This window comes from Tamandua tetradactyla, chromosome 11 (assembly GCF_023851605.1).
Source record: "Tamandua tetradactyla isolate mTamTet1 chromosome 11, mTamTet1.pri, whole genome shotgun sequence".
NCBI lineage: Eukaryota > Metazoa > Chordata > Mammalia > Pilosa > Myrmecophagidae > Tamandua > Tamandua tetradactyla.
In genome coordinates, this window is record NC_135337.1 from 67117307 (window position 1) to 67139295 (window position 21989).

Consider the following 21989-nt stretch of genomic DNA (forward strand, 5'->3'; position numbering starts at 1 on the left):
CTCAAAGAAGAATTATATCATGACTAATAAATACATATAATGTGGCTGCCTTTTGAGTTGCATAGTCTTGATTATTTTAAATTTCCTGATATAACTTGAAATATCTATCCAGGGTATTTTTAACTTTTTCTCTAACAAAGAATAAAATTAAGCATCTGTGGGTGGGCCACGGTGGCTCAGCAGGCAAGAACGCGTGCCTGCCATGCCAGAGGACCTGGATTCCATTCCTGGTGCCTGCCTGTTCTGGTTTGAAAGGAAGTATGCCCCCTAAGAAAAGCAATGTTTTAATATAAATCCCATTTCTTAAAGGTAGAATAATCCCTATTCAATACTGTATATTTGAAACTGTAATGAGATCATCTCCCTGGTTGATGTGATTTAGTTAAGAATGGTTGTTAAACTGGATTAGGGGATGACATGTCTCCACCCATTTGGGTGGGTCTTGATTGGTTTACTGGAGTCCTATAAAAGAGGAAATATTTTGGAGAATGAGAGATTCAGAGAGAGCAGAACGATGTAGCCATGAGATGCAGAGTCCACGAGCCAGCAACCTTTGGAGATGAAGAAGGGAAACGCCTCCTGGGGAGCTTCATGAAACCAGAAGCCAGGAGAGTACAAGCAGATGGCGCCATGTCTGCCATATGCCCTTCCAGCTCAGAGAGAAGCCCTGACTGCGTTCACCATGTGCCTTTCCAGATGAGAGAGAAACCTTGAACTTCATCAGCCCTCTTGAGCCAAGGTATCTTTCCCCGGATGCCTTTGATTGGACATTTCTATAGACTTGTTTTAATTGGGACATTTTCTCGGCCTTAGATCTGTAAACTAGCAACTCATTAAATTCACCTTGTTAAAACCATTCCTTTTCTGGTATATTGCATTCTAGCAGCTAGCAAACTAGAACACTGCCCATGTAAAAAAATTTAAAAAAATTAAAAAATTTAAAAAAAAATTAAGCATCTAATGCACAAAGTGATAATATCATTAAACTGATGTTAAACCGAAGCACTTTCCTAGGTTCTTGATAGTCTCTGTTAGCATTTTCCTGCAGACTGAGTCCAGGTCTAGGAACAGTTATGTGTATCTACATAAGGATTTTTTTTTGACTGATTGAAATTACAACTTTATTTGCATTAAATACGTTCCAGTTTTGAGGACATATCCTGATTGATCACTTTGATTAGACTGAGAAACTCTAGTCTAAAAACCTAGTTAGGGAATTGCCTCATGAAGCATCCTAGTCCTTTTATGCATGAGGATTTTGTGTTCATGTTTTGTGCAATATAAATATTTAAAAATGTTTCATTAGAATAGCTTTTCATTTCTCCCATTTTCTTATAGAATAGTGTGATAAAAGTCTAAACTAAGAAGGGAAAGGGAGAAAACCACATGGTGTCTTCTGAATACTGGGTTCAGATTCTCATTGCAAGACCAGTTCTTCAAAATATATGAGTTGATGTTCCATACAGGTTGTGGTTTTATAGAGTGGTATAGATTAGCCTGAATTTTGAAGGGTAATTAGTTTAGGAGAAGGGTCTTTAAAAACACTATATATTTTTATGTATAAATCATAAGTCTTAAAGGAAAATATGAAAGAGAATAGAGTAGAAGAATTAAATGGATCTCATAAGAGAATGATAGCAATTAGGAAAGATGAAAGTAAGATATGAGTTAGAAAATCATAAGTCTGTTTTTAGGTTATAGGAAAATTTATTTTACATGGTAGTAGGGGACATGAGAATCTTATTTTTATATTTCATTTTTATCAAAGGACTGACACTTCAGATTTTTAAATTGTAATATATTAACTGAATCTGTCATAGGATATGCCACAATGACATTGTTTTGAGACATGGTAACTGGCTGTGATTCAAACTGTCTAACTTTGAATTCTAAATTTTTAGTTACTTTATTTATGGCTGGTTTAAGACAAATGGTTTGGAGCCTGAAAAAGGGGAAAGAGTAGAAAATATCGGTATAAGTAGTGTATAAGTGGTGATAAACAGGAGAATCCTCAAGTGAAATTCTTTGATTTTTGTGCTTGAGTCTTTGATTGTTGATGTTATTTATTGAATAACAATTACATATACTCTGATAGTATTTCTGGCTTTATGGTAAAAATATGAACCAGGAAATGTACTATGTCTTCAATTTTTTAATGCTACCTATGAAGAGAAATATTGTATGTTGTGAACTAGAATACGTACATACATATATATTTATATGACTAACCATCTGAAACAAAATTGCATTGAATAATGTTTATCTTTACCAATGATGCAATCTAATATTTTTGTTCTAGTTGTGACTGGTAATATTGATGATAATGGATGGTAGTACCTGTGTAGTTTTAGCAAAACTGATGATTTTAGTTTTCAACAAACTTTTCTTTTAATCCAACCCTTTGCTGGGAGCTGGGGTTTCAGAGGTGAATAAGACACAGTCCAGTCCTCAAGGGGTCAGCCACACAATGGTATGTGAGAGAAATGGAGGGAATTGAAAGTTTTAACAGAGGATATGTATGGTTTAAGATGGTAGGGGCTGCTTCATTTTTTAGGAGGAAGATTAAGATTTCTTCTAGGTCTAGGTATTATATATTTTTTAAATTTTTAATTGATGTATGTTCACATACCATGTAATAATCCAAAGTGTACAATCACTGGTTTACAATATCATCATATAGCTGTGTATTTATCATCACAATAGACTATTTTTCTTTTCTGTGAAAAATAACATATATACCAAAATAATAAATTTCAAAGCACATCATAACAATTAGTTGTAAAACAGATTTCAGAGTTTGGTATGGGTTACAATTTCGCATAGGTCCATACATTATGTGATATTCTTATTACAAGGTTTTACTTAATGTGTAATTTAGTTCTCTGTGTTGTTTTCCCTGTGAATTCTAATACGAATAATATCAAGTTAACTTGAAAAATAAGAGACTGCTGGGTTTTGTTTTGTTTTTTTTTTTAACATAGGGACCAAGTTTGTGAAAGTAACTATTAATTACATAGAGCATCTTTAAAAAAGAATCTGAATTTCACCAGTGAGTTATATTGTTATCCTAAAAATGTCTTGGGGTTATTTTGGGAAATAGTGTTTTGTTCGTTTGTTTGTTTTACTTTTTTTCCTCTGAAGTTTATTTTGTATATTGTGACTTTTAAGAAGGTAAAGTCAGGTAGGCGTGTTATATAAACAGATTTTTTTTATAGCTACCTTTGACTTTTGGCTGTTTGCCCAGGGGTGAGAGTTAAACTATAGAACAAACCATACACTTTTAAATGATGGAATAAAAGATGGATTCCTAATTCTCCAACACTTAAAGATTATATTACCTTTTTATTGAAATTTGGATATTTTCAATATATTAGTCTTTTATCTCGTGGTTAATTCTGTCACAATAATACTGAATATAAAAATCAGAAATTTAGTTGCATTTTATCTAAAAGAGCTTAAAGTGAAGTCTGGCATTACTGCAGAACTTAGTTTCTAGGTGTTGCACAATTGTTAAAGGTCTCTTCTGCCAGTGATAGGCTACTACATCAGGTTGAGGACGCTAATCTCTGAGTAGATGTGGTAGTTGCCTTAGAATGGTTTTGCTGTTAGCAGTGAAAAATGTTTTCCTTATAGTTCTTGTGCAGCAAGCCATGGAGTAAAGCACATTTTTATAATAAAGGTGATGAATTTAATCGCAAACTGGCAGCCAAATGGAAATTGCAGACCTTGGTACTGGGAGGAAATTGCCTATAAAGCAACTCTTGAGAGAACAGGCTTTAAATTTATCTACCCATTTCGACATTGAGGAGAACATAGGAATCACAGAATATTTTGCTTGGCCTGCTTAGTTCAGATGAATGACACTTTTGAGTGTTCTTTTTAAGGCCTAGAGATAGATAGTTGGTTTAAAGTTGTTTAAGCTTTATGCATAAAGCCTTTTAGCACATACTTTTTTGTATTCCTATTAAATATCTAAGTTGTTGCTGTCTTTTTATGTTCCAGTATATGGTATGCCTAATGAGTTAAAATCCATATACTACATTTATATTGGTTATATTTTCTGGGCAGCATGATCACGTTATATAATGAGTGTAGCTTGGTAAATCTCCTCTCTTTAACTATAGAATTATAGAAGTGTTTAGTTTTAAAGGAAATGGGGGAATTTAATATATAATTGAGAATTCAAGAATAGAATGAAGAAAACAGGAAAAAGTTTTATAAAAGCTATATATTTAGGAGATTGTGAATGTGAGACTTAAGGTATAAAAACCAAGAAGAAATAGGATTATCACTTTTTCTTGTTAAAGTTGAGGACCACTGAATGAGGTAAGACCACTCATTTAAATTACTTTACATGCTAAATATTTCAAAGATGGATTGTATTACGTCTGTAGGAGAAGAGAGTTTAGGATTTTATCTTTAAGACAGATTTGAATGTTTAACCATCTTAGAAAAATGCATGGAAAGCAAAATTTAAAATAAATCAACTGCTCTCTTCCCTTATCAGTGATATTGATGTTTGGTAATTTGGTTTACTTGGATTCAGTAAGTGTGGCAACTTTAGAATTCAGAGTTACAGCCTAAAAATTAATATTCTTTAAGCAAGATCTTCGTGAAGGAAATAAAGTAAATGTTAACTCTATATGCTCCTGATCCAGGATATCAGTATTGTTGGAAAGATTTATTTTCACTTTCAGGAAAAAAACTAAAATTTTATGCAACTTGGCACGTAAAATGAAGCTAGCATAAGGTATATGGAATATATATACACACACACATACATACATACATACATACATACAAGACCTGGAGAGTCAAAAGTTTTTCTCTTATTTTGGGGTTGTCCATCATATGCACAGTGGAATTATTTTTACCTCTGTAAACTTAAGCTCTAAGGAAGCGGTAGTCTGTTGACTGTGTAAATAACTTGCTGGACTTGAAAGTGTCATTCTTTTCACAACAGGAAAAACAGCACAATATATTCCTAATGGAGGAAGTATATTTAGTTTCTTCCAGTGCTTATTGTATATAATACTGATCTTCTTAAAGTAGGTTCATTTTTTGGTATCTTTTGATATTCTGATACACCTTTTACTAATGGTTACTATAAACGCCTGAACCAGGTGTCCCCAAGCTCAAGAGATTGTCTTTTCTACTTCCATGCTTAAAAAAAAGTGTATCAGAGTTCCTAGTGTACTCTTTATTTTACCCTTCTGTTGTCTGTGAACTTTTATCTAATTAAAGATGATAGATTTTGCTGTTCTTACTTAGTCTCCTTAGGAGTGTTTGGTTTTAAACTGCTCTTAGGGAGAGTCATTGCTAAGAGTGGATTGCATTCGATTTCCAGTTTCAGAGTGATGGTGATAGTGGAGTGGTGTTTGAAATAATTTTTTTTCTTAAGATCTCAGTTTTGTCAATAATTTTCCACTTGCCCCTACTCCCTTAGTAGGCAGGCTTTGGTGATAACAGATTTTTGTTCTTAGACAGGAGTTCTGTTCACAATGAACTTTCCCCTGGGAAAAGTATGTATTGACTCCAAGGAACAGTGACCAGTTATGAGCGGTAACCTGCATATCTTTAAACCTTGGAGTGTGGCTTCTCTGAAATACCTAGCTGTTCGTTGGCCTCTGTCTTTGAGAAGTTTTAGAATAATTGAAATGGAACCTTGAGCTTCTAGGAAAAAAAAAAAAAGCACTTGCCCGAAAACATTAATAAAAGTATCCTTCCAGTACAGAGATGGTATTAAGTGTTGGAAAACTAAGGTTTTGGGAAAAATCCTCAAGGGGGACAGAAGCATGTATTTTAGGCTTAAAAAAAACAGTAACATTTATCAGATCCATCTGAGTATTATGTTATCAGAATAATAAATGTGCATCCATTGTTTTTATCCACTTTTATTCTCTTTTCTTTCCTTACAATTAAAATGAGGGTTTGAGTATCTAGAATTCAGTTTTACCATAGTTTTGGATTTTGGTGTTAAAACAACCAAATGAAATTATCCTGAAGAGAAGTATGGCTCATTCTCTTTAAACATTGTTTTGTATGGTGCTGAAGACCAGGTATTTATATCCCAGGGTATTCATCCGTATGTATCAATGCCTCTAAACCTCTGTTCAGTTTATACAGAAGCCAGTTCACTTCAAGAATTGTGATGGCAGGGACTGTTGCTTACCAGTGCATCCCCAGCACCTATCCCAAGGCCTGGTGTCAGCCACTGGAAGATAGAAAGGATTCAGTCACTAAGAGCAGTTTCTTGGAAGAATTTATTCTATTGAACTCAGAAGTAGCCTTAGCTGTCTTTGTAGATGAATAAACAGACTGTGAGAAGGTGAAATGACTTGTTGAAGAGAGAATACCTAGTCCTTAGTGGAATTTCAGTGAGAATCTTTTCAGTTTAATTTAGATGTACTATTCTGTTCTTTCCTCCATTAATTAACTATATATGTGTATATATACGCATATATATCCATATATACACATTTTTATACATATATATGTATATGTAAACATATATTTTTATACATACGTATACACACACTTTTATTCTATGTGTGTATCTCCCAATTTCTGTTTTCCTTCCTGTCTTTTTCTGGCTCTTATCATCTATCATCACTGCTTTCCTACTCTCAAGACCTCTTTAGCAGAAACCAAACTTACTTTTGGGAAATGGAGGATTAATATTGGAGAGGCGGTATGGTATAAGTAAAAGGATACAGTTTTTGGAATCAGACCAATATTTGGATCCTAACTTTTTCATTTACAAGTTTTGTGATCTTGGATGAAAGTATGTAATCCTCAAATCTCAATTTTCTGAAAATAAAGTGGACATGAAAATAGAACTTTTCTTTAAGGAAATTCACCTGACCATAATAAAGGACTGCCCTCCAAGGTAGACGTTGAAGGGAGACTTTCTATTTAGAATGAAATTAGATTGTGTTACTCTAAATTCTGAAATTTGAGAGATGCCCCTTCCTCTCGATAGCCACCACTACTCATCTCTGTTTCATTCCCATTCATGCTTTGCTGTATCATTTAAATAAGCCTCTATACTGTACAATGTGAGGTTTGGTTAACAGGGAAAATGGAGACATTATAATTCTGGATAATCTTGTTTATAAAGCTAAACTCATTTTAAAACATGTCCTTCAATAAGAGATGCTTCCTTGTGTAATGTCTGTCTGGTCTGCTTGTTTTACTTGGTGGTACTATCACTTAGAAGCCCAGTCTTAAGCAAGAATATGAAGTCCTGAGGAAGCATAAATTCTTTTTGAATTTGACTTCTGAGTTCTGGTTTCCAGCTTGGGTACTCAATTTTTCCGTGCATAGTTAATCCTAAGAATTTCTCTTAACCATTTAGACTGTGAGATCTTATATATTAACCCTTTGGTCTCAGGGTCTCAATATTAAGAGATTACTTTTGGAAATCCCAAAAGTCTTTTGTTCTGGAAAGCTCTATATCCTTAAGACAGAAAGTTTTAATGAAATGGAATAATAATTCCAGTGTCTACCTTGGAGGGCAGTCCTTTATTATGGTCAGGTGAATTTCCTTAAAGAAAAGTCCTATTTTCATGTCCATTTTATTTTTAGAAAATTGAGATGAGGATTATATATATAGATCTTATAGGTTATGTTTGTTGAGCGCGTATATGGAAAACTATTGTATCATACCATTATTATTCCATTTCGTTAAAACTTTCTGCCTTAAGGGTATAGAGCTTTCCTGAACAAAAGATTTTTGGGATTTCCAAAAGTAATCTCTTAATATTGAGACCCTGAGACCATAGGGTTAAGAAGAGCTCCATTAGGGGGATTATGAGCAAAAGAGTGACTTTTTTGGGTTTTTAACAGACTGACAGGGCCATGGTGGAAGCAGGATTATTTCAGTGGAAAGTAGGTTATTTCAATATTTACATGAGAAATGATTGTGTCTAGAATTAGGATGGTACTGTTTGAGGTGGTGAGAAGTAGTGGGATTCTGGATACATTTTGACAGTTGAATACACGGTATATCCTGATGCAGTGTGAGAGAATGATTTTGCCATTTTCTGAGATTGGAAGGAGCAGGTTTGGGAGAGAGATTAGGAGTTAGGTTTTGAATGTGTCAAATGGAAATGTTCAATCAGCAGCTGGGCTTCAAAGTTTGGAGTTAGAGGAGAGGACTGGTCTGGAAGTCCTCTATCAGTGTTTTTGTTAGATTGTTTTGGTAGTTTTTTTTAAATGAATGCATTTAGCCGCCATTCTAATAAATTAAACATTTATAATCTCAGAGAGAATGCTGTATCCTTAAAAAACTCATGCTAAAATTGTTTTCCAGGAAGCTCATTTAACATTGTAGAAGAATGTACACTTCAGGGGCAGTAAAATAGTGATAAAAGATAGTACGCTAGGAGCAGATCATCACTTGATTTTACAAATCTAGTTCTTTGCGAAGTAAATCAGCTTTTGTTTAATTAAAGGAATCATGTTGCTTACCCTATTAAAATGTTTTCAGCACCAGTTAGTGGGGGTACATCTGAGGATATGGTATATGTTGTCTTCATATATATGGTATATATATGAAGACATAAATCCTTCAAATGTTTTGGGAGGAGATGTATCTGTTTCAATTTTACACTAATGTGCCAAATTCGTTTAAAGCCTAAATAGGGACTTGGAACATGAAGGGGTTAAAATACTTGGGGATAGACCTCCCTTCTCCCTCAATATAGATTTTAGTATTTGGTGCTTTACACGGATATAATTTAAAGTAAATTTGGTGCTCAGATGCTTAAGCCATTTGGGAATGTGGCTTTGACCCCTCTGTAGTTCTTAATTGCGCATGAGTATTATTGATCAGCTGTAGGGGATATGGAGGGGAGCACAGGTTCTCCTTGAGGAGCCAGGAGAATACATGATGGAATCCTCGAACAGGAAGAAACTGTAAAGGGAATCTGTCCGAACCTGCTTCTTTTACAGATGAGAAAACTGAGACCCAGAGAGTTAAATTCACAGCCACACTGCAAAACTAAGCAGGGGATTAGGACAAAAATCCAGATTGCATAAATTCAAGCCTTGTGTGTTTTCCCTCTACCACATGTGGTTAGTAGAAAGATTTGCTTTCTACAGAAAGGTCATTGTTTATGGATTGTAATCTTTCTCAGTGTTCTTCAGTCTTGTTTAAAGTACATGTATTTTTAATTAATATCTATTAAAGAAATTCATCTACCATATACTGAGTATCATTTTTTAGCTGTAATGAAACATGTTTATGAAGCTTTTTGCAAAGTAGATCAAAGTTAACAGTAGATCTTTTATCTCTTGATTTTTTTATTTTGAAGAACAATAACATAAGATTTAGATGTAACAAAACAAGCATATTTTGGGTGATTAATAGTGCTTTTAAGAAAGTAATTATGTATATTTTAAATTTCTGTTATTTAAACTGAATAAGATTATTTTGAATGGTTTCAGAGTCCTAAGTTTTACTGGAATTAAGCATTTTCTTTTCTTTTTATATTATAGACTAGAAAAGTAAGACATGTTCATGGTTTTCACTCCCACTATTCCCCCCTCATGAGGATAAATAACTCCAAAGATGAAATAAAAAACTTCTTGATTTTTTTTGTCTTGAAATAAATTTAGGCCTACAGAGAAACAAAAATAGTACAGATGTTAATGTTAACAAGTTATATAACTGTAGTACAATTGTTGGAACCAGGAAGTTTGATGTAGTAGTATTAACTAATCTACATATCTAAGGCAAATCTTATCAGTTTTCATACTAGCATTCTTTTTCTGGTCCAGAATCCAGTCTGGGAACTCATTGCATTTCATTGTAACATCTCTTCTTTACTTCTCATTCGTTCATGATTTGACAGTTCTGAGGATCATTGCTCAGTTATTTTGTAGAATATTCTTTATGTAGGTTTTTCTGATGTTTCCTGGTAATTAGTTGAGGGTATGCATTCTTGGTAGAATGTGACAGGGATGCTGTGCCCTTGGTGTCTCACCCCCTGGTGATAACAACTTTGGTCACTTGTTTAAGGTCTGCCTTCCTGACTTCTCTACTGTACAGACCCTCGTTTTTTCCTTTGTAATTAATAAATACTGTGTGTGTGTGGTTACTTCGAGACTGTACAAATATCCTGTTTCTCATCATACATTTGCCCACTAATTTTAGCATCCATTGAATGATTCTTGCCTACAATATTTATTACTGTGGTGATTTTCTGTAACGATCCTCTACAAGTAATGTTTGAAATTGGATTGTAAGGAAGCCCTGTCCCTTCTTCCCCATGGGCTTATAATTTATTTTTACCATTATTCATCCATGTAAAAATGTCTATAACATTTATTTTTGAAAAGTTAATACATTAAGTTGATTAAAAATTCAAAAGGTTCAGAACTGTAGATGGTGAAGTCTCTCTTCCTACCCATATATTCTGAGTACTCATTTCCATTATTATGAGTTTATTTGTTTTCTTCCAGAAATATTAAAAAGGGTTAAAAAAAGAGTAATTAATAAAAATGGCTAGATTCTCAAATATTACTTCTTACCTAAATTCTGTTAGCAAATCTATAAATTTACTGTTGCATCTTCTTCACATACTCATTGAAGGTTCATTTTAAGGGTTAAATACAATGGACGTTATATAGAGATAAAAAACTGGTTTTTCTGAGTATTTAAAAAAACTGACCAGGAAGTAGAATTTTTATTAAATGATGTTTGATACTGTAACATGTAAAACTAACCAGGTTTAAAAATAACTTCCAAACAAAATCTAATTTCAGTGAGAAAAGCCCTCCCTATTCCAATTAAATAGTTGGTTTTATTCACTGAAAACAATGCTTTCCTAGGTGTTGCGATGGTGGCTCAGCGGCAGAATTCTTGCCTGCCATGCTGGAGACCCAGGTTTGATTCCTGGTGCCTGCCCATGTAAAAAACAAACAAAAAAAATTGGGCGGGCCGCGGTGGCTCAGCGGGCAAAGTGCTTGCCTGCTATGCCGGAGGACCTCGGTTCGATTCCCGGCCCCAGCCCATGTAACAAAAACGGAGAAACAGAATACAATAAAAAAAAAAAAAAAAAAAAAACAAGAAAATGTTTAAAAATGTTTCCCTTTCTTCCTTCCTTCCTTCCTTCTATCCTTCCTTCCTTCTCTCTGTCTTTCCTTAAAAAAAAAAAAAAAAGGTTTCTTTCTGTTTTTTTTCCCTTCTTTATAATGATCAATTTTTACCTTTTGGGTATACCAGCAGTATTCACTTACTCATTCAGGTTTGTAGCTTTCCTAAGAACCTAAATCCAGACCTCTGGTTCATCCATAGAACTGTTTTTTACTGGCATAAGGGAGGAAATCTGCAAAGACTTTTTTTGTGTGTGTGGTCACTATTAAAACAGCAAGTATAGTGGACTGCAGTTTACTGATACAGCTATCAGTAAACCAAAAGTTGATTTGCTCCTTTTTCTTATTTTTCTTCTTTCTTTTTTTTTCCTCAAAATAAATTTTAAGAGCTTCTTATTCCAGGAGGCTCTTTATGAAATCTTAAATAAAGCTGATTGACCTAGCTGTGACCTTGGACCAATTTTTTAATCTTAGCATTTCTTCTTTTTTCTGTTAAATGGGTATTATAATTTATCTTCCTTCAGATTCTGATGATGCTCACATGATAATTTCTCTAAAATATTTTAGCATGGTTCCTGGCTTAAATAGGTACAGAAGTTTAAAAAAGTTGTTAGATAGGTTTTTTTGTTGTTGCTTACTTTTAAAGAGTTGGGAACCAATGACTTAATCCTTATTATAGTTCTGTTTCTGTATAGGAAATCTAGTTTGTATGCAGCACTTTAACTTAAAGTACTCTTCTCTCCTCCTAATGAGAATATCTTTATTATTTTCTGATAAATGATTATTGTAAAAAAATTCATATAATATGTGAAAGCTGAACTGTCCCTGTAAATCCGTCTGTCATAGTAATCTTTTCTTACTTCACTGTTTCTATTTAAAAATACATATACTTAATATAAATTGGATCATACAATAAACATTCTTTTATATAACCTGTGAAAGAGGCTTTCCAGAAAGGTGCAACTTACTATTAATTTCCTTCTATAATACAAAACTGCTGCTGAGAGTGATCATGGAAATAGGATTATTAACATTTTAATAAAATCTTTGCTGTTTCATATTTTTATATGTAAAATTTATCAACCATTCTGCACAGTTTTTAATTTTGACAATTTAATATAATGCTGAGTTTAAATTTGTAGTTTTTCTTTTTGTGTTTATAATTCTGAAGTACAAAATAAATTTCCCTAAAATTAAGTCTCTTCTAGAAACTTGACTGGTGGTTAGCTTGTTTTTTTTCTTGCCAGTTTAAAAGCAGTTGCCTTGAAATTAAGTCAGATTTAATTTATTCAGTTGTTAAAGTAAGCAAAACATGTTCCAATAAGTAGTGCATACTCTCTGTTAGCCTCCTTTTTGATTTATATAGTTCTGTACTTTGTGGGTATGGCTTACTAAAATGAGCACAGTGAAGTTATGTTATTCTGTGGGTTTTGCTCTGCTCAAAATGGCAGCTTTCCTATAAATAGTAACCCCCTAATTAGAAGTTTCTTTTTACAGAAGAGATCTTTATTAACCTTAAGTATATAAGGACACCTAAGAGCTACCTCTTTATGTAGTGGCAGTAGTTTTTTAGTTATAGGCAGTCTTCTTTCTGTGTGTTTTTTATTTGTGTGTGTGTGTTAAATGGGTTGCATATGAGTGAGGAAAATATTTAGTTGGCTGTTATTTTGCAGAATAAATTAATGGAAAACATGTCTATAATAATCAGCACAGTAAGTTGAGCTATTGGAACCAGCAGCCACAAAATTGAGTATAATAATATACTTTGTATGAATATTTTTCAGTTTTCGAAAGTCTTGTTTTAATTTGGATTGCTGCTAATCTTGAAAGTAATTCTTTCTGCATTTGGCTTTTGCTTTAGCTTGTTAATTTGTATATCAGTAGTTTTGTTTGCTATTGAGATAATAAATATTTTTCATATTTCGTTTCCTAGCTTTTATTTTCTTAGGTCAGGTTCGTTGAAAAAATTCTAAATCAGAAAATAAAATGGACTTGTATTTTATTTTTTACCTAGTCTTTCAACATTGTGTTATGGATTGATGCATAACTGTAACTAGCCTGCTGAAAGCAGATACCATAAAATGGGTTGGCTTTTAACAGGGGAATTTTTTAGCTTACAATTTTGAGGCTAAGAAAAATGTCTAAATCAAGGCATCTTCAGGGCGATGTTTTGTTCCTGAAGACGGGCTACTGACAGTCTCTGATTCCTCTGCTACATGGCAAGATACATGGTGACATCTGTGGTCCCTCCCTTCTCCTGGATTTTCTTGCTTTTAGCTTAGCTTCTTGCTTCCATGGCTTTCTCTTTCTTTGTTTGAATTTTATTTTATAAAGGACTCCAGTAAGAGGATTAAGACCACCATGATAGGTTGATCAAACCTTAACTGAAATGGACACGTCAAAAGATCCTACACAGAATTCCTGAAAAAATAGGTTAGCTTTAAGAACATGATTTTCAGGGGTACATACAATTCCAAACCACCACACTAGGTGATAAAACAAATGGTTTCATGCATTTTGTTGTCTGAACCACTGCTGGTTGTTGTTGAAGGTAATGTGGGGGTAGTGTATTTGAGCAGTGTAAAAATATAATAGAAATTGTGATTGGCCTATGTGAACTAATTAGACATTGTTTTATTTTCAGATTACGTTTTTATGTAGTGTTCGATACAATAAAATAACATAGCATGTGAAGACTATGCAACATATGTATATAACATCCATATGTTGTATATAACATGTTCATGTTATATATAAATATATTCCTATATTCAAATATATTACCATATTAAGATATATTCAAATATATTTATATGTTGTGTATATATAAATATATGTAAGGATATATATAACACATGAAGCATTATTACATTTTTCATAAATATGAAACTACCTCTTAGGAGATAATTAGGGCATTACCCATGCCCAGTGCATGGCTTTGTAATATTTTGGCAGTATTTATCAACTTGATAGGATAGCATTAACAAAAACTCTCATTGCCAGGATTTATGGGATGCAAAGTTTTTGAGATGCAACTTTCAACACTTTTGAGCTATGGAAGGAAATGATAAATGGGTCCTTGCATACTAAGGTTGGAGACCAGTGGATTCAGTGGAGTCATTTAGTGAACATAATTATATGAGGCACAGAGAGGTTAAGTAAGAGACTTATTTAAAATCACACAGTTGCTATTAGAACTGGAATCAGAACTTTGTTCTTTCTAACTTGAGTGTTATAAATAACACCAGGAGGTGCTAATGATTTCCTGGCTGGAAAGGTGCTCTTGATGAAGGTAGTTAAGTACCCAGCTGGTGAGATTCAGCAGTGAATAGGATTGTAAATTCTTTGAGGACCAGAGCAGTACAACCGTCACCTTTTCTTTCATTCCCATGTGCTGTCTTGTCTGTAATTTGTTTTCTGTTATAAATTGAATGGTTTATCTTAAAGGGAGTGATGAAAGAATCATGATAGACTTATTTTAATTTTAAGAAAAGTAGAAATTTTATTTATATTTTACTCCTTTGCATTGCAAACTCCCCATGATTGGAAAAAAATCAAAGCTCAGTTGCCTTCTTCTGTGACTTTCTTGGCTCTTATACCCTGAAGCAGAGTTGGTAACTCTTGCTTTTCTGCTACTACTATCATAAATCCATACTTTATTGTTCTTATACCATAGACTATCTATTTATTTATAGATCTCTATATTAGAGATCTTGAGAGAGCTGGAACCATGACTTTTGTTTAACCTAATGCCCGCAAAGCTAGCTCATTCATTCCTTTTCACCCCCCCCCCAACCTATCCAACCCACCAAGTATTTATTGAAGACCCACTATGTTCCAGGCACTATTCTAGCAGCTGAGGTACTGTGGGTAACAAAATTTCATGTAACTTTTAGTCTGAGTGGGATGAGGATATTAAAGTCTCACACAGATGTTTACAGAAATATAACTTGAGTGGTAAATGTATCCTCCATTATGTCATCTCATTGGACGTTTGTATATACGAAGGTTATTGGTTTTGGCATATTTACATAATTTTTTATCTCATGAACTCTGTATTTTCTTATTTATGATTGATTCTTTGGTTTTTCTAAGTTTGATAAACTTGTTTAATTGAAAATAATCACAACTTTCGTCCCTTGATTTACAGTATTACTATTTAGGATGTTTGCTTTTTTTTTTTGCATTTGTATTTATAAACAAAATTCACTAGTTTTAATTTATGTTGTCAGGTTTTGATATAAGTGTTTGCTAACATCATAACAAGAATTGGATGGTTTTTGAAGAGGAAGTTTTAATAATAAATTAATAAGGAAGTTTTTTTATAGAGATCTGGACTAAAGGATAATATATATAAAGTTTTAATTTAATGTAATCTTTCTAATGCTGTTTAGCTAATTACTTGTGTAATTATGTAAATTATATAAATAATGATTTATATTTAAATTACTGGTATCAAAAACTTGATTTGAGAATTGCTTCATATACCCAAGTAAAATAAACAGTGATTTGTTAGTAAACATCTTTAGGAAAATTTTATATAAAACTAAAAGTATAAAAATGAACTTTTAGAAAGAATGAACGCTTGCTCTTTTAATGTAGCTAAATCCAAGGTATCTTCTTGATTTTTTGCAGATTTCAGTTGCTATTCAGAGATAAGCATTAGGCAAACTTTGACAAGCAAATTGTTATTTATAAAATTTGTAACAAAATGAATATTGCTATCACTGAAGCAGAAAGTGTATTATAGTGCAGTATTTTTGCTGATTAAGACTTGATAATTTGGTAAGAACATCTTTGATATAGTGCCTTTTTGCTGTATAGAAGTTTACTTAACTGAAAGGGATTTAAACAACTTGTTAGGAAGTTTAAAGTATGCATTCATGTTTGAGAGTTCTTTAATAGCAATAGATTAAAATTTCAAGGATTGCATGTTTTAAGGTATACGAAGTCATTTTATTTTAAAATACTAAGGGACACCAGTCTTTTTCCCAAGGAGTACATAATCTACTGGTTGGAGAGATGGTTGCATTGGCATCCACATAACTTTAATAATAACCTTTATTAGACATATTTTCCAGTGGGCAAGAGCCTATACTTCAGCATATGGTTGAAGCTTAATAAATAATTTTAGAAAGGAAGAATTAATCCATTTTCTTGTTTCATTAAAATAGAAGTTCCCTACTTTTTAAAAAAGAAATATATTTTTACTCAAGAACTATACTGCCATTTTTAAAAAACAATCATTGATTTTGGGTATCTCTGTTTTCTTTCTTATTTCGTTAACCCAGTGTAGTTTGATCTCTGTTACCATCGTCCTTAAAACTTTCTGATCACCAGTGGCTTAGTGTTCAAATCTGAATACCTTTTTCGATCTTTACCTTACCATACTTCTGTGGTATTTGACGCTATTCAAATTACCCTGTTCTTGGTCTGTCATTTCTTAGCTTCTGTGATACCTCTTCCCTGGTTCTACCTGCCTCTATTTCTTCTTGACTTGGATCTTCTTTTCCCCACCCTTTAAATGTTGCTGTGTCTAGAGTTCCTTCAGTCCTTCCTTTTCTCTGTATCCCCTATAAGATATCTCCCTTCTATTACCCTTGCTTTAACCACTACAATTGTTTATCAAACTCAGACTTCTGTTAAAACTTGCAGTATATGTTTCTACCAGTTGAGCATCAGCCTGGAATTCCTAAGGCACTTAAAATATTAAACAGTGGCCGTTTTAAAATGTCATTCAGGCAGATGAGTTCTGAAGTATAAAATAGCCTTTGATATTAGTTTTGTCTGTTAGGCACTTATTTGTCTGAAGCTGTCATTTGGAATGACTAGCTCATGTGGGCATGGAAAAATTTGCTAAGATGGTAGATCTTTATCATAGTGGTTAAGAGTTTGGGCTCTGAAGTTAGTTGTAATAAGATATTATTTGTTGGTATAAGTTTGATTTCTGGTAGAGATTTAGTAAAGGCTATAATCCTGTTAAATATGGACTTAATCCAGAGAATGGAAGAATAGGCTACTTCCCTGCCCTCTTTTTTTTTTCCTGGATAGCAAGAATACATTTTTGTCTAACACGTTTAAAATTTTTACTTTTAACAGAAATTAGCAGAGTACGGAAAGACATGTACAATGACACATTAAATGGCAGTACAGAGAAAAGGAGTGCAGAATTGCCTGATGCTGTGGGACCTATTGTTCAGTTACAAGAGAAACTTTATGTGCCTGTAAAAGAATACCCAGATGTAAGTATATTCTGTTGTTTTATTCATTTTTTTTCTGTTTGCATACTTTGGGAAGATATCTTGTAGATGCTTAAGCATTGCCAGCCACTTTTTAAATTTTAATATCATGTGAGCGACTGGAAATGTGAATAGTTTGCCATGTCTAATTTAAAAAAAAATTCTTTTAAATGTGTTTTCATTTGAAAACTTCTATCTCACTTTTGAAAATATGCATGGTAAAGACTTTGTTTAGAGTTCCAAATTGGGGACAAGAATTATTTGAAAGAACTTTGTCCTAGATGTCAAAGAGTACCAAGATTGCACCATAACTCCCTGCTCTGTCATTAATTTGAGCTCACGTAAGGTGCAAGCTGGGCCAAGGTACCCTTTGCATAAAATGAGGGGATTGGACTATCTGATAGCGAAAGTTCCTTTCAGCTCTAAAATCTTTATCATAGCCACTGTTTATAATCTCTTATTAGGATTTTTTTTTTGTCTGAATCTGTTATTGAACTGCATCTTACGGGGAATAGCCTCCTTTTCCTATACCAGCTAATATCTAAATGATCCAAACTCCTTGCCTTTTTGTTACAAAGCCGAATGTGATAGGTCCAGTTTTCTCTCTGTGACCTATTCTGAAATGATTTTCCCTCTTCCTTATTACTCGGAAGTCACGTTGGCCTTCTTCTGGCTCTTAAAACAATTAGGATCTTTATGTTAGCTATACCCCTGACCTCTACTGGCTGATTTCTTCTCATCATTAAGATTTTAGGTTAAATGTCACTTCAGAGAGGCCTGCCCTGATCATTTTATCTAAAAATCCATCTGATTACTTTGTGTTTCACGTCTCTTATTTCTCTGCAATAGCTTATTATCTGTTATTTTTCTTGCTTGTTTTTCTATCCCCTCCACCAGAATTTAGAGTACCTAACAATAAGAATGTCTTTCTTACACATTACCTTATCCCTCAATGTTCAAAATATTGGTACATAATTGGTATTCAGTACCTATTTGTTGAAAAAATTAAAAATAAAGGAAAATAAGTGAACTCCAAATTAAAAGAGTTGGTGTTATAGTAGTTGTTTGATACTTTCAAATTGTCGTTAATGCCAAAAATGTCATGTGCTCTCTAAGATTCATTGATTATACGGACAGTATTCTGGAAATGGCAAATGAATGTCTTAAGTTGGATTAATGGGAAAAAGTTTTAGTATTTCACAAGTTGTGTTTCCAGTACAGTTTTCTTTAAAGCTTATACATTTATTCTCTTTTTATAACTTTTTGATTGCAAATATATAAACAGCCCTGAATCAGGGAGGGAAAAGAAAGGAGTTCATTAAATATGATTGAGTAGTAAAACATTTTAAAATAGCTGGAGAACAAAGCCTCAGGTAAGACAAAAGCCAGGTTGTCTCTGAGAACCTCAACAGGTCTACTTCTTTAAGAGCATTGCTAACAAACTTTACTCTGTGGCTCCAGACTTTATCTTCAAATTTCAGATTCTTAACAAGCGAGAATGTGTTGTGGACCAGTCAGCTATGACCAGGGGAGTGAGATTGGCCCTCCCTGGGAACTGGGACAATTCCCAGAGATGGGAAAGTATTGTGATTTGTGCAATTATCCCAGTTGGGTTCAACTACTGTCTGGTGTTTAGTTAGTCCCTAAAGAATATCAGCCTTCTCATCTGCTTATTTAAATTCTCAAGGTCCAACAATAGTCAATTTGGAATAGTCAACACTTTAAGAGTTTGTTAGAAAATATAACCTTGATGTATCTGGTCGTATCTCTTTATAAAAGAAAAAGTCAAACAAAATCAGTTTAGGGGATGGATATACATCTCTATTATGTATCAAGCACATCTTGGGGGTGGGGCTATAAATTCAGACATGCATTCCATGTCTCTTAAATTCTAAATCAGAAGGGATGCATTTTATAGCCTGGATCAGAGTGTATATCTTCACTGTATTCCTTTCTTCTTGGACCAGTTGTGACACATTGCCATGGTGAGCTACTATTGCTGATGAACTGGTTGGGATATAATATTGTCTAGATTGGTGATTTTCAGAATGTGATCCCTCACCAGCAGTATCCACTCCTCCTGGGAACTTATTGGAAATATATATTCTCAAGCCCTACTCCAGACTTAGTGAATTAGAATCTCTGATGGTAAGGTTTTTTTCTGTTTTTCTTGTTTAAAACCCTTTAGCTGATTCTGATGCATTCTAAAGTTTGAAAATCACTGCTCTAGATAGTTTTTGGCTTTGTCCTTGAAATTAGTCAGATTAATAGGTGATCATGTACATGGTCGTTTTTGCCAGGCACTGTTCCAGGAGGTGGATAGAGTGATGAGCTAAACAGTGTCTCTGCTTTCATGGAGCAGGCATTCCAGGGACACAGTCACACAGTAAACAAATGAATATCTGCTTTTAGGTGGCAATAAAAATGAAGTATAGTAAGCAGATCGATCAGTGGTGACTATGTGTGTATGTAGGTCTTTATTTTTAAGGGGACCAGGGAAGGAATCTCTTGTAAAATAATGAAAATACAAAGACACCAATGAAATGATGGGGGTGCTGCAGGGGGAGGAAGGCATGAAAACTATCTAGGAAGAGCAGCCCAGGGAGACTGAATGGCGAGTGCTGTGACCCTGAGGCATGGACATGCTTAGTAATATTTTAAGAATAAAGAAAGAACGAAGGTAAGCGTAAAATGTGGGATTAGAGAGTTAGTGGAAGGGCCGTATCATGCGCAGTTTGTAGGCCACAGTAGGAATTCTTGGTATTATTCAGTGAAATAGGAAGTCATTCAAGTGTTTGAGCAGAGGAGTGGCATGATCTTAGTTGGATTTTTATTAGATTCATTCTGGCTCCTGTGTGGCAAATGGATTGTGGGCAGTGCTAGAGGAAGCCGAAAGATCAGGTAGGAGGCCAGGGGGGTAGCAATTTGAACAAGAGTAGAAGTAGTTAAGAAATGGCTTGAATTTCTGGATAGATTTTGCAGTGAGAGCCAGTAAGAGTTTCTGATAGGTTTATATAGGGTATGAGAGAAAGTCAAGGACAGCCTGAAAGTTTTTGATTAGTTGTAGTAATGGAATTGCCAATTATTGAGAAAGGAAAGGCTGAGGGGAGGGATTCAGGAATTGTGATTTAGAATTTTTGAGTTTGAAATGCCTGTCAGATATCCAGATAGGGAGATGTCGGGTAGGCAGTTGGATATATGAGTTTTAGATGACTCTTGTAGCACCCCCAATATGTCTATTTTAGCAAAGCCTTCAAATTAGACATTTATTTAAGTATCATAAGAGAAAAGTGATCTAAAACAATTGTGGCTCTACAGATGTTTTTTAAAATACTTTGATTTAAAATTTCTGTTAAAAGAAGTTTAGTTTAACAAAATAGGCATCTGCATATAATTTTTGAGTTTTTCTTTTGGGTTGTTAACAGATACCAAATGAGTATTAACCATTTTGTGGTATATATTAGCAACTTTTTCTCACCTTTTTTTTTTAAAAAAAAAATTGGTATTAAACAATGAAACATGGGATTCTGTAACATTTTGGCAGTGTTTAGCGAAAGATTTGTTTCAGAATTATAAATTGGCTATTGGGCAAAATGAAACAAATTTGCAGTCTTTTTACCCTTAATTATACTTTTCTTGACTTAGTGCATCTTGGAAATCATTCCATATTCTACTGCCCTCTCATCCTGTTTGCCTATAAAATGCTTTTATTAGTCAGCCTTCGGGGGGTTCAGTGTGCGTGTAGGTCAAAAGTACTGACTCAGAACCAAACACCAGGCTGGCTCTGCTACTTGTTTGTGTCTTATGGCCAATTTCTTGTCAATTTTTGGTCCTTAGTTTCTTCATCTCTGTAATCTTCTCCCTCGTAGAGTTATGAGGATTAACTAATGCATGTAAAGCAATTGGGAAAAAAATGCCTTTGTGCTGTATAAGTGTTATTACTAGAATGTACATTCCATGAGGGCAGGGGTTAGAATCTTGTTTGTTCCATATTCCCTGGATCTAGAGTAGTGTCTGGCAAATGGTAAATGTTCAATAAATACTTGAACATCACTCTTTCAAATAATCACTTTTTATTTTTAACTGGTTCTCTTTTGCATTTTCACATTGCAGCTTATTTATGGAAGTCAGTGTTAAATTGGAGGTAGAGATTTGGAGTCAACTGTGTATCTCTGGTCTGTATGTATAGCTCTGAGACTGATAGGATTTGATGTTTGAGGAATGAGGTAGTAGTGTCTAATGTCCTTCACAGTATTTAGAATCATTGGCCTAGTGGTGTGGAATTGAAAAGGTAATATGAGTAACCCAATGAAACTTATTATGAAATTCATATTTATTAGTAAAGCAATTTTTACATTTTACATTTATTGCATCTCTATTATGTATCAAGCACATCTTGGGGGTGGGGCTATAAATTCAGTCGAGAAACACTTCAGTATAGTTAAGATAATGGGTTTTTAGGTGAAACATGTCTGGATTTTTTGAATCCTGGGTTTCTCCCTTACTTTCTGTATTTGTCAGCAGTTGCCACGATAATGTTCCATAATAAAGTACCCTAAAACTCAGCAGCTTAAAATGTTAAGCTTTTATTTCTAGGCTTGTGGGTCTGCATGTTGACTTGAGGTTCTGCTGATGGAGCTGAATCCCAGC

General features: G+C 33.9%; 1 protein-coding gene across 9 annotated transcripts in view; it reads left to right on the forward strand.

The window, feature by feature from the left end:
- The window catches only part of QKI (QKI, KH domain containing RNA binding), a 152188-nt gene that overhangs the window by 16360 nt on the left and 113839 nt on the right, over positions 1-21989 (forward strand). For 8 of the 9 annotated variants that reach the window (XR_013159456.1, XM_077120802.1, XM_077120803.1 and 5 more), the window contains exon 2: positions 17200-17342. Coding sequence is in view for 8 of the 9 variants with exons in the window: in XM_077120802.1 (XP_076976917.1) it covers positions 17200-17342 (143 nt within the window). In the remaining variant the exon portion in view is untranslated. Of the gene's footprint in view, positions 1-15692; positions 15886-17199; positions 17343-21989 lie in introns of those variants that run through there. The other variant, XM_077120807.1, reaches the window with a different exon arrangement.